The sequence below is a fragment of the Equus caballus genome, chromosome 5 (assembly GCF_041296265.1).
Source record: "Equus caballus isolate H_3958 breed thoroughbred chromosome 5, TB-T2T, whole genome shotgun sequence".
Lineage (NCBI taxonomy): Eukaryota > Metazoa > Chordata > Mammalia > Perissodactyla > Equidae > Equus > Equus caballus.
The window spans coordinates 44,920,560-44,932,783 of record NC_091688.1 but is presented as its reverse complement, the minus strand read 5'-3'; the positions used below and the strand labels follow the sequence as shown (position 1 = coordinate 44,932,783).

The window sequence follows — 12,224 nt, the reverse complement described above, 5'->3', positions numbered from 1 at the left end:
TAGAAGGACCCACAACTAAAATATACAACTGTGTACTAGGGGGCTTTGGGGAGAAGAAGGAAAAAAGTAAAAATAAATAAATAAAATCTTTTTAAAAAAAAAGAATAGCAGACAGATACAAGAGAAAAGTTATAAACAAAGTTTCTCTAAAAAGCACATCGTGACATAACTAAAGTAGCGAACTATTGTTATTTAGTGTTAATTGGTTGTACTGCCCCTTGACATTCAATAAGAGAAACATCAGGTTTTTAACTGGCCTTGCACTAGAGGTCAGTCCTATTCTCACCTGTCTAGCTGGTGAATAGAGGTAGTATGGTTGAGTAAAGTCCATGAGGGGCCTCTTACCTCACCCTGCTTAGCTTGGAGTGAGGCATGCTTTGTATGCTTATTGCCTGCTGCCCAGGAGAGCTCTGCATGGCCAGCCTAGGGAGTGGGCGGCACTCTTGGTCTGTTAGCTACTAATGCTCAGCATTGGCAGTGCCAAGAGAATGATCAAATGAGGGGAATGTAGTGGCCCTATACCAAGTATATTACTTTAATCCACTTTAAAGGGAAAACTTTTAAAACCCTAAAATGGTTTTAACAACATAATTGGTTTATATAAGTTTGTATTAGAGAGCAAGATTAAGGACATTAGAGTGAAAAGCTGAGGTTTTGATTTAATAAGCCATTTTTAGTTCATCTCAATTTAGTCTCTCCATTGGACCTCATTTGCCTTTTTTACCGAAATAGGTGACCCCAATGCCTCCTCAACAGTACACTTCTCAAATTCTACCACCTCAGTGCTGGCCACGCTTGCAGCTCTTGCTGAGGCATCAGCCCCCCTCTCCAACTCACACAGAGCCACAGGTAGGTAAGGATATCTGCTGGGTGAATCACAATTTCTTCTTTTGTTTTTAAATCTCCAGCAGATTTAATTTGCATGAAATATTAACGAATTACAGCTAATTAGAGACAGCTAGGGAAAAGGGATGTAGAGTCATTGAGCATCAGAAAGAAAAATCACTAAGTGATGTAATCAGACAGCTGAACAGTAACGGAGAATGACTAAGTTATTCCTTTGTATTTTTGCAGTTTCAAGTTTATTTGCCCTGACGCCAGTTGCTTCAGATTGAAATGTTTAGTTTTAGCTTAGCAGCTTTTTTGGAAATGCTCTGTTTTGTTTTGACTGATGCTATCATAGAATGATTTAAAATAGCAGCCTAGATATCTTGTATTGAAACTGTGTTTAATAAGGGACTGCTGCCTCTCTCATTGTCATGTCCTGTGTACTTCAGGTTGGCTTGCTTTTATTTTCACTGGAGATGTTATTTTGGCATTTCCAGTGGAGCTGGGCAGATGTATAATGCACTTCTGATATTTAAAACAGAAATATTTTAAGTCACTTAGCTAGTGGTCTATGGGGAAAAGGCTTATAGTTTCATATAGATAGGGGCAGATAGTCATAGGTAGAGCTTTAGTTATCTCAATTAGTCAATAGTCATCTAAGAATCTTTCTGGAACTCTCTGGCAGTCTGCTCCATCATAAATGAAAGCAGATTGTTCTGATTTCTTTCTGCCATTGACATTTGGGTAGTGAGAACATTCCTCCAATCCTATTTTTCCAACTGGCAGTGGTCATAAAGATCTCTATTCAGATGTGTATGAGTGAGTAGCATGGCAGAGGGAAAGGCAATGTATTAAACTTGTGCTTGTTATCCTTTTGATTTGCTCTTTGATCTTGGATAAATCACTTAACTTCTCCAGGTCTCAGTTTCCTCATCTCTGGAATGATGGTTGGATTAGATTATCTATCAAGGTCCTTTCAGATATAACATTTAACTGTTCTTTGTTTCTAAGAGGTGTGAATGCTATATTTCCATTGAACTACCTGAAATGTATCTCATATGGATAGTACGTACCTCACTTACTGCAGAGTTCTACTTGTGACTCTAGATAGAGAAATTCCATAGTAGTAGGAACTGTTTCCTCTAACAGTTGTTGGGGATATTGACTACCCAAACTAAAAATCTTGATTCAACATAATACCTGTAAAGCTCTTAAAAAGGTACCTGGCATATAGTCAGTAGTCAGTGTTTAGTTGCTATTAGTATTGTTGATCTGTCAGAAGGAAAAGCCACTTATAATTTTCTTCAATGCTTTGACTACTTGACATATTATTTTGTTAATTAACTATGCCTCCATTTTCTCATAGAAATAGATCTACTTTAATTTGTAGTTATTTTTCTAAGCTCCATAATTTATTTAGATTTTCAAGATGCGTCCTGAAAAAAGAGTTCTAAGATCAAATATGTTGGGGAAACTCAGCATATCCTTTCCCCTATTGGAGAATCATAATGCTCATTAGCCTATTGGGGTCTCTGATACTTCCTACAAAACAAACAAAAAAGTATTTTAAATACATGAAAATGTATTTGTTCAAAGAATCCATCTTTAGTGAACTATTAACATCTCAATGAGGACATTTTAGGAAATACTGTTCTAATGCATTCCCTATTTTCTTTTCTCCTCTGACTTAGCAGTGTTCACAAGGGCTTGGTTTTGTGAACTGTTGAACCTAACACTTTTTTTCAAGTTTTCCTGTCCCTGATATTATCAATTTCAAGGAGGCTGAAATTGCTATACTCCTATTTTTTAAAAAGCTGAAATTTTAAATTTATTTACTTTTGTCATTTCTAGCTAATTCAGAGGAAATCATAGAGGGAAATTCTATTGACTCATCAATCCAGCAAGTGGTGGGGAGTGGAGGCCAGAGGGTCATCACCATAGTGACCGATGGAGTCCCTCTGGGTAATATCCAAACTGCAATCCCTACTGCAGGCATCAGCCAGCCATTTATTGTGACTATGCAAGATGGACAGCAAGGTGAGTGATCCCATTCAGACAATTGTTTATTAAAAGATATTTTAGACACTCAACCCTCCTTTAAAAATGAAGTATTAAGATGAGGAGTGGGAATGGGAGAATGCCAGATGCCAGATGGGGCAAAGAAGCTCTGAAAAGGAAAAAGAAACAGAAATCAGGCTGGCAAAGGCTACTTTCCCTGATATATATAAAATTTGTGAGTAAAAACCAATAATCTGGTAGAAAAAAGAGAAAATAATATTAACCAATAGTTCACAGAAAAGAAAATACTAATGGTTCTTAAAAATATGAAAATATTTTCAACTTCATTCATAGCAAGAGAACTGCAAATAAATACTGCACTGAGATATCATTATAACACCGTGTTGTCAAGGGTATGGGGAAACAGGCACTCTTATAAATTGCTGGTGAGAGTGTAAATTAGTGCATCCTCTAAACAGGAAATTGCAATATCTATCAGTATTAAAGATGCACATACCTTTTGATTAAAAAGTTCTTTTTCAAGTTGGTGCAGTGGCATAGTGGTTAAGTTCTTGCGCTCTGCTTCAGCGGCCCAGGGTTCGCCAGTTCAGATCCTGGGCACAGACCTATACACCACTCATCAAGCCATGCTGTGGTGGTGTCCCACATACAAAATAGAGGAAGATTGGCACAGATGTTAGCTCAGGGACAATCTTCCTCAAGCAAAAAAAGGAAGATTAACAACAGATATTAGCTCAGGGCCAATCTTCCTCACCAAAAAAAAAAGTTCTTTTTCTATTAATTTATATTCACACACACAGAAATAACATACATACTAAGTAATTCATTACAGCATTATTTGTAATCATCAGAGATTAAAAGGAATCTAATTATATGTCAATAGGGAACTGGGTAAATATAATTGTACTATACACATACAATGGAATACTATGCAGCTGTTAAAAACAATGAAGAAGGGGCCAGCCCAGTGGCATAGTGGTTAAGTGCACACATTCCACTTCGGTGGTCCAGGGTTTGTCGGTTCGGATCCCGGGTTTGGACATGGCACCACTTGGCAAGCCATGCTGTGGTAGGCGTCCCACATATAAAGTAGAGGAAGCTGGGCACGATTGTTAGCTCAGGGCCAGTCTTCCTCAGCAAAAGGAGGAGGACTGGCAGCAGATGTTAGCTCAGGGCTAATCTTCCTCAAAGAAAAAAAAACTTAAAAAAGTAATTAATTAATTAATTAAATAAATAAAATTTAAAAAGAACAATAAAGAAAAACCTTATATACCAGGATGGTCTGATCTCCAAAATATATTGTTAAGTGACAAGAGCAAGATGCAGGATGCTGTGTAGAGTATGCTACATTTGCATTTTCATTGTTGTTTGTTTCTTTTTTCTGTTTTTTTTTTGGATGAACATTAACTCTGAGCTAACATCCACCACCAATCCCCTCTTTTTTGCTGAGGAAGACTGGCCCTGAGCTAACATCCGTGCCCATCTTCCTCTACTTTATATGTGGGATGCCTACCACAGCATGGCATGCCAAGCAGTGCCATGTCCGCACCTGGGATTCCAACTGGCGAACTCCGGGCCGCCAAAGTGGGAATGTGCGCACTTAACCCCTGCGCCACCAGGCTGGCCCCTCGGGGATTTTTATAATTTTCAAATTATTTGAATTGGTGGATCTTTGCAGTATGGGAAGAAAGAGTAGGAATTAAACCTTTATAATCCAAGCTTTGGTATCATAAATTATTTTTAGTTTTATTTGGAAATAGGAAACTAATGTTTTTGTGAACGTTTTATCATTTTAAGTTTTGGGGTACTCATTTGGTAGTTCTGCTTATAATGGAATTAAATAAATAAGAACAGGAAAAAATTTATTTTTTTGAGAAAAAAACTAAAATTTGAGGTTTTGTCTAGATGAACTATACTATTTTTTACGTTTAACCAGGCCCAAAGAAGAAAAGCTAAGATTTTATGCATTATCAGCAGGAAATTTTGAATCCTAGACTAAACTGCCGCTTCCACTTAGCAGACATCTAAGCTGCTTTCCACAGCCATCAACTGATGAGTACTCAAGGAACATAAGTTAATTGTTAAATCAACCAAACCAAATAACTAGGTAAATCTTCTGTTTTAAACGAAAATCATAATGTATCCTAAAACCTAAGTGTAATTTTTAAATTCTTATTTTGAGATAATTGTTAATTCATGTACAGTTATAAGAAATAATACAGACAGATCTCATATACCCATCACCCAGTTTCCCCCAGTGGTAACATTTTGCATAACTACAGTACAGTATCACAGACAGGAAATTGACATTGATACAATCCACCAAACTTATTGAGATTTTTCCAGTTTTATCTGCATTCATTTGTGTGTTTATGTAGGTACTTAGTCCTGTGCAGTTTAATACATGTGTAGATTTGTGTGGGCACTACCACTGTTGAGATACAGAGCAGTTCCCTCACAAGGATCCCTTGCGCTGCTCTTCTATAACTACAGCCACCTTCCTTCCCACCCTGCTCCTCACCCACTAACTCATCTGTTCTCTGTCTCTATACTTTTGTCATTTCAAGAATGTTGTATAAATGGAATCATACAGTATGTAACCTTTTGAAATTGGCTTTTTTGTGTCAGCATAATTCTCTTAAGATCCATCCAAGTTGTCATTTCTATCAATTGTTCATTTCTTTTTATTGCTGAGTATTATTTCATGGTATGGATATACCACAGTTTGTTTAACCACTCACCCATTGAAGGATATTTAAGTTGATTCCAGTAAGTTTGAATAACGCTGTTATGACCAATCGTGGAGTACAGGGTCTGTGGGAACATAAATTTTCAATTATCTAGGATAAATGCCCAAAAGTGTAATTGCTGGGTCGTATGATAAGTTTACTTTTGTAAGAAACTGCCAAACTATTTTCTAGAGTGTACCATTTTACAGTCCCACCAGCAATTTACGAATAATCCAGTTTCTCCAATCCTTACCAGTATTTCATGTTATCACTATCTTTTTTTTAATTTTAGCCACTCTGATAGGTGTGAGATGCATCATGTGTGTATTGTGGGCATATGTGTGTTGACCCTTTTCTCACCTATCTATGAGAAGAGAAATAATTAAATTAGACACAGTTAATGGCAAACTGCTTTCATGAGAGGTTCGTCAAAAATCTCATGTAAAGACATTAGGCCTTCTTTAGATAAGTTGTTTCTACAGAATTGTAAGCTAGCTGCTCAACTTCTTACCCAGAGTCAGACCTCTTTATGTAAGAGCCTCAGACCTGAGTCTTAACTGCCTGCCTTCCAAACACAAATCTTTATACTTCCTTTCTGAGGCTTTTTAGTGCCTCTCTAATCCTTTCTTTTTCTTTTCTTTTTTTTTTTTTTTTGAGGAAGATTAGCCCTGAGCTAACTGCTGCCAATCCTCCTCTTTTTGCTAAGGAAGACTGGCCCTGAGCTAACATCCATGCCCATCTTCCTCTATTTTATATGTCTACCACAGCATGGCTTTGCCAGGTGGCGCCATGTCTGCACCCAGGATCCGAACCCGTGAACCCCGGGCCACTGAAGCAGAACGTGCACACTTAACCCCTGCACCACCAGGCCGGCCCCTCTCTAATCCTTTCTGTTTCTCTTGCCAGGGCCATGCCTTACCTATTGATTCTAAAATCCAAAGAGATATGAACAGTAAGATATCAGAGAATATATTTCGGTTTATTTTCTAATGCGAAGCAAGCAAAACTTCTTTGTTTTACTATGTATTCATCACCTCCGCTTGGTGTCCTTTGGCTTGTAGTTCTAACTGTACCTGCTGGTCAGGTTGCAGAGGAGACTGTAATTGAAGAAGAAGAGGAAGAAGCAGCAGAAAAGTTGCCACTGACTAAGAAACCAAGGATAGAAGGGATGACAAACAGTGTAAAGGAAAGCAAGGTAATATTTTTAGCTGTTATGGAGAGAAAACAAGAGAAAGAATCAGCAGCTATAACTTTTAAGGCCCGAACACTTCTTTATCTTTCTGTCTATTCTCTGGATAATCTGTGATCAGGAATTCTTACCTGGTGATGAAATGGTTTACTTTTACAGGAAGGCACTGAAAGAGAGCTACTGCAGCAGCAGCTTCAGGAGGCCAACCGAAGAGCACAGGAATACCGACATCAGCTCCTAAAGAAAGAGCAGGAGGCAGAACAGTACCGCCTCAAGCTCGAGGCCATGGCCCGACAGCAGCCCAACGGAGTTGATTTCAGCATGGTTGAAGAGGTGGCTGAGGTAGATGCTGTAGTAGTCACAGAGGGGGAGATGGAAGAAAGAGAGACGGAAGTGACTGGGGCAGGAGGGACCACAGAGCCTCATACTGGAGTTTCCATGGAAACTGTTTCATCTTAATATGCAAGGGCCACAACTTGTACTGTGTCCATCTTTTTCCTCTTTTTAAAAGAAGATACAGAGGACAAACATTGTAGAAAAATTAAGAATGTCCTTAAGAAGAAAACTATAGCAGGGTACAATTCTTGGGCTCAGGAAGGCGCTCTATGCAACTGGAAAATTCAAAGCCAAATTTAGGGAACACTTCTTCCGAGGGACCAAAAGAATGAGAACCAAATTTCTCAGCTCACATCATTGCTTTAAGCATAGAGGTAAAAGAATGTTGGAAGTTGTGGGTTGATTGTTTTTTAAATAACTGACTTTCTATCAAAAGATTTTAAGATGACATTCCTAATATGGACACACCCAGAGCCTTTAATAATTATACCATCATGTGACCTGAAAATTTGCCTTAGATTTATGATGTGTACCGGTTAGAGAAGAAAACTAATTGGGAGAGGGGTTAGAAGCAAGCTTTGGGGAAGAGAAAGGAATAAATATATTCTGCTTCCAGAAGAGCAGGCACTACCCACTCCCCTGAGTTAATTTCACTGAAAAGAATTTTGTGAGCCAGCCGTAGCAGCATAGCAGTTAAGTTTAGCACAGTCCTCTTCAGCAGCCCAGGTTCAGTGCCTGGGCGTGGAGCTACATGGCTCTCTTAGCGGCCGTGCTGTGCTGGCAGCCCATGTACTGAAAATTAGAGAAAGATTGGCATGGATATTAGCTCAGGGTGAATCTTCCTCAGCAAAAAAAAAAAAAAAAAAAAAAAAAAATTGTGATTGCTTGACTACATTTGCATCTATTGTGTATCCATAGCTCACATGGCAGTTTAAGAAACTGAAATAGAATTTTTTAAAAACTGGAAAGAAAACTTGTTTATGTGGGAGAAGTGTATATAAATCCAAAATCCTCCGGGCTATGCTTCCACAATGCTGGAAAGTGGCCAAAAAGAGGCTTGTGGGGTTATGAAACAATCTGGCCTCAAGATACAAACTTTGCTCTGGCTGAATTTCATAAAATCGCAATCAGGAGGGTAGTCTGTTGTTAGAACAACTTGCTTCCAAACATTTATTTATGTAGTATCAAGCTTTAATATCAACTTTTTAATTTTATGAAATTTTGTTGAGTTTTCTAAGTGTGCCTTTCTGTGGAGCTTACGTGGTATCCTCATATATGCAAAAGAAGAAGTTGGGGAGAGATGAATGCTGAGGATGTTGTGTGGTTTTTCCATTTGATTTGGGATGAGTAAATTGCTATTTCCTTAAGGTCAAGCCTTGTGCAGAGCTTTTGTGCCTTATAGGTGCTCACTGTGTGTTGGCAAAGGGAGTAAGAATTATCAGTGCCATAAAGTAAGGAACCAAAGATTCTGGCCAGATACTTTATCTGCCTTAATCCCTACTCTTCCACTATTCCTGCTCCCTTTGCCTAGACACTTTTGGAAAGTGTTTCATTGCTGGGTTTTCTTTGTGTGCCAGCTTGGAGATTTTTCAAAAGAAAGGGAATATGGATGGAGAGAGAGGTTGTGGAGAGGTTACATTACAGAAGTTATTGCCTTTGAAATTGGGCCTCCATCATTCTAGACTTGCTTGCTTTGTTGTAAATTAGAAGAAGAAACCAGAGGGAGATGTGCCAAGTCAACATTTGAACGACTGTTTAGAATACAGTTTTCTTAATTAGCGATCATGGGGAAAACATACATTTTTAATTTGGAATGAAACTTGACAGTTAACTTGGTTCTGTTTACCTTGATTGGTGAACTAATTTGCTGCAGTTTTCCAGAGGTGCAGAATTATTTGGGGCTCAAAATAAACTGAAAACATAACTCCCCAAACCAAATTTAACAAAGAGAATTGGCTGTTAGAGGCTTATAGGCTAAAATATCAGTTTTGAAATTAATCTTGGCTACTAGCCACCTTAGCTAGGTTTTCTCTATGGACTTGAGTATTGAGCACTTCCCAGATGATCAGAGATTACTCTGGACTGTTGGGGATGACAGAGAAATGCAATGGAGGAGCCTAGGTAGGGGTGAGGGTAAAATTGTGTCTTCTGTCAATCGTCCTGTTTCTGTTTGTGATCTGTTTCTTTTTTCTGAGTCCCTTTGTGAACCAGGTGCTAACAATAAGCTGCTATTGTGTGCCATTTCAGAGCCTTAGCTTAACTATAGAGGGACCAAGTATCATTTTAGATGTGTTTTGTCTATGTTCTTGGTGTATATATTGACTTTAATTCCCTTTTTTTTCCTTTCCTGTTAAGGGGTGGAGGTTAATTCTAAGAAAGATGTCCAGGCCCAACTACCTCACTCTCTGGGGTAGCTTCCGACTGGGGACAGGGAGTTTCCATCCAATACTCCCTTCTGGGCATACAGAGTCCCTACTATTTTGGGTAACTGTGTAGAGGTTTTTCATTATTCTCTTTCTGTAGGAAGCTATCATTCTCACCCAGGAAAATCTCTAATACAGCCCAAGTCATTTTTGGTGATGCGGTCTCTGACACAGGGAGTTAAAGGAAAGGTTAGGGTAGGGAGAGAGAAGGAAATGTCTGGAAAGTGGTGAGTAGCAAAAAGGTATTTGTATTTATTTACTTGGAATAGACCTTATAGCATCTCAGAGAAGGGAAATAGGGTTTGATCTCCAGTTTTATTGCCATAGAGAGAATGGTAGGTCAGGATCACCTGAAGTAGTCAGAAGTTAAATATTAAATGCATATCTTTCTGGATCAGCCAGAAAGTTGGGAAAATGTTGCTAATCTTCTGGGTTAGGGAATTCCAACTGGCTTTTGGTAAGGTTGAATTACAGAGAATCAAATAACAGACAAGTGGTTCAGAGTTGGTACTTGAGCAGGAGAAACCTGGAGCCTAGGATGGTTGCCTAGTTTAAAATAAAGCTGCTCTGAAAAAAAAAAAAATCTGCTTTAACAATATCAGTATTAATATAGGAATTTTAGACTCTACATTTGCATTTTGGTCTTAAGCCTTCCCCAAAAAAAGAGAAAGAAAGAAATCTTCATATATCTGTTCTTGTTCCTGGCTTCAGGGAAATTACTTATAAATGTGTAAATGTACATTCCCTTCCTATCACTACCTCTGTGGGATCTCGTAATTGTAATGCCAGAGTTGAGGTCTCTTAATTGAAATAAGGGAGGAATTGGCTTTAGGTTTTCTATATTTTGAACTCAGTGCCTTAAAAGATGTCCTTTTTCTCTCTCAGATCTGTGTGTAGTTATTTTTTGTTTTGCCTTCCCCTTTCTTCAACCTTACCATTGCATTATTAAAATTTTTGGGTCTGCTCAGTAATATTAGAAATCTATGGCATACAAAATGACTTTATTTCTTGGTATTGATGTAAAAGAAATGAATTGACCAGAGGGCTTTCCTATTGAAGTTAGGTAGTATGTGACCAGGACATTTTTAATACTCCTTTGCTGGATGTATCTCAGAGCATACATTTATAAACACACAGGGATTTTCCCACTTTTCTCTTTGTTTATTTGAGGTTCAACTCTAAAGTACCTGGTATAACCTGGAAATATTTTTATTTCATTAAACACATGATAGAGGGTTTCTTTGGATTCACTAAAGGGGCTGAGGAAGAAAAAGCATTACTTTGGCCCTTTTCTGAGCGTGTGCTCTAAGAAGCAGTAAAGAGAAACCTGAGGAGTGAGTCTCCAGGGAGAGCCAGTACCTGGCTTTACAGAGATTTGTTTAGCATATAGGGTGATGACACCATGTAGACTGAAAGATTCAGAGCAGTGTTGGAGTAGAAAAGGAGCTGCCTTTCCACAGAGCAAGCCTCATTCCCACGCCTATGGCAGCTCTTTTGACTGGCGCTTGTAAAATCTCTTACACCTCTGAACAGGAGAGAAACCCTAGATAAAGGCCCACGGAGGAAGGAGCAGACATTCTGTGTATCTACTTTCCCAGTTTAGAAATATCATCCTTTTGAAAAATGATTATTTTGAGAAAGCTCTTAACAAACAACATTATGGACCTCCATAGCTAGAAGATTTGAAGCATATAGGAAACTCTTCCCAGAAGTTTGAGTAAGAATCAGTTTTTGTCCAAATTTATTGGAGGATGGCCTCCTATTCTCTACTCCTTGTGCAGACATCTCTGTATGGCCAAAAAAGAAGCTTTAGAATGGAATACATGTCAAGAGCACCTGTATGCTGCTCTAAGCTCTTATCTGTCTCCATTTTATGTGATGAATATTTTCCCCTTCTGAGTTAGTACTCTATTTCCTATGCCAATATATTTAACAAGAGACTAGGAGCAAGAAGGATATGAATTTGAATTAAGTAACTCTGAGCCTCTGGTGCTGCCTTTGTTTGTTTTGTTTTGAGCATCTCTAGGATTAGGGGGTGGGGTGACATTCCCAGACTCTACAGTAGCAATTTGGCTTGTTAATGGCAGGAAATTGTGATTCCCTATCTCTCTCTCCTCCCTTTCCCCTCTAACTACTTCTGCTTCTGTAACCCCATTGTTTTTTTCTCACTGAGTCTTTCCCAGGCACTAGAGTTTAATTAGTAGGTCATTTCTAATCTATGGGCCTTGTCTTTCCTCTTTCCACTCTCCTCTTTCCCTACTACTTATTTTGTTTATTCTGAAGTGGTTTGTTTCTGAGAATTAATCTAGGTTACACCCTGTATCGTGTGCTTCTTAGTTGGTTTCAGGCATCTTACTCTATCAACAATAATGATAGCAGGTCCCTTCTCTGGCCTGTGTACTATCCCTCTGCCAAGGCCATTTGTGTTGGCGGAGAGGAGAGTGGGTGGGGTGCCTAGGTTCTTCGCAAAATGTCCTCAGTTTTTCAGGTTGTCTGACAGCTTTATGTACAGTATGTTTTAGGAAAACTTAAATATACTTCTTTTTATTTAGGATTTTAATAAAATAGGATTTGATTCTGATGAACAAGTTTGTGTGTATGTGTGTTGGGGGTATTTGTGTGTATATACACCTATACAGATCTATATTATATATACAGTTTTTGTACTATCATTTAAAATAAAGATGTTTCTTAATAAAA

General features: G+C 38.4%; 1 protein-coding gene across 1 annotated transcript in view; it reads left to right on the top strand.

The window, feature by feature from the left end:
* GABPB2 (GA binding protein transcription factor subunit beta 2) overlaps nt 1-12,224 on the top strand; it is a 27,097-nt gene extending 14,873 nt beyond the window's left edge. The window contains 4 exon segments of the mRNA XM_005610159.4: nt 733-849; nt 2,680-2,865; nt 6,638-6,771; nt 6,925-12,224. Of these exon segments, the coding sequence (XP_005610216.2) occupies nt 733-849; nt 2,680-2,865; nt 6,638-6,771; nt 6,925-7,224 (737 nt within the window). The 3' untranslated portion in view covers nt 7,225-12,224.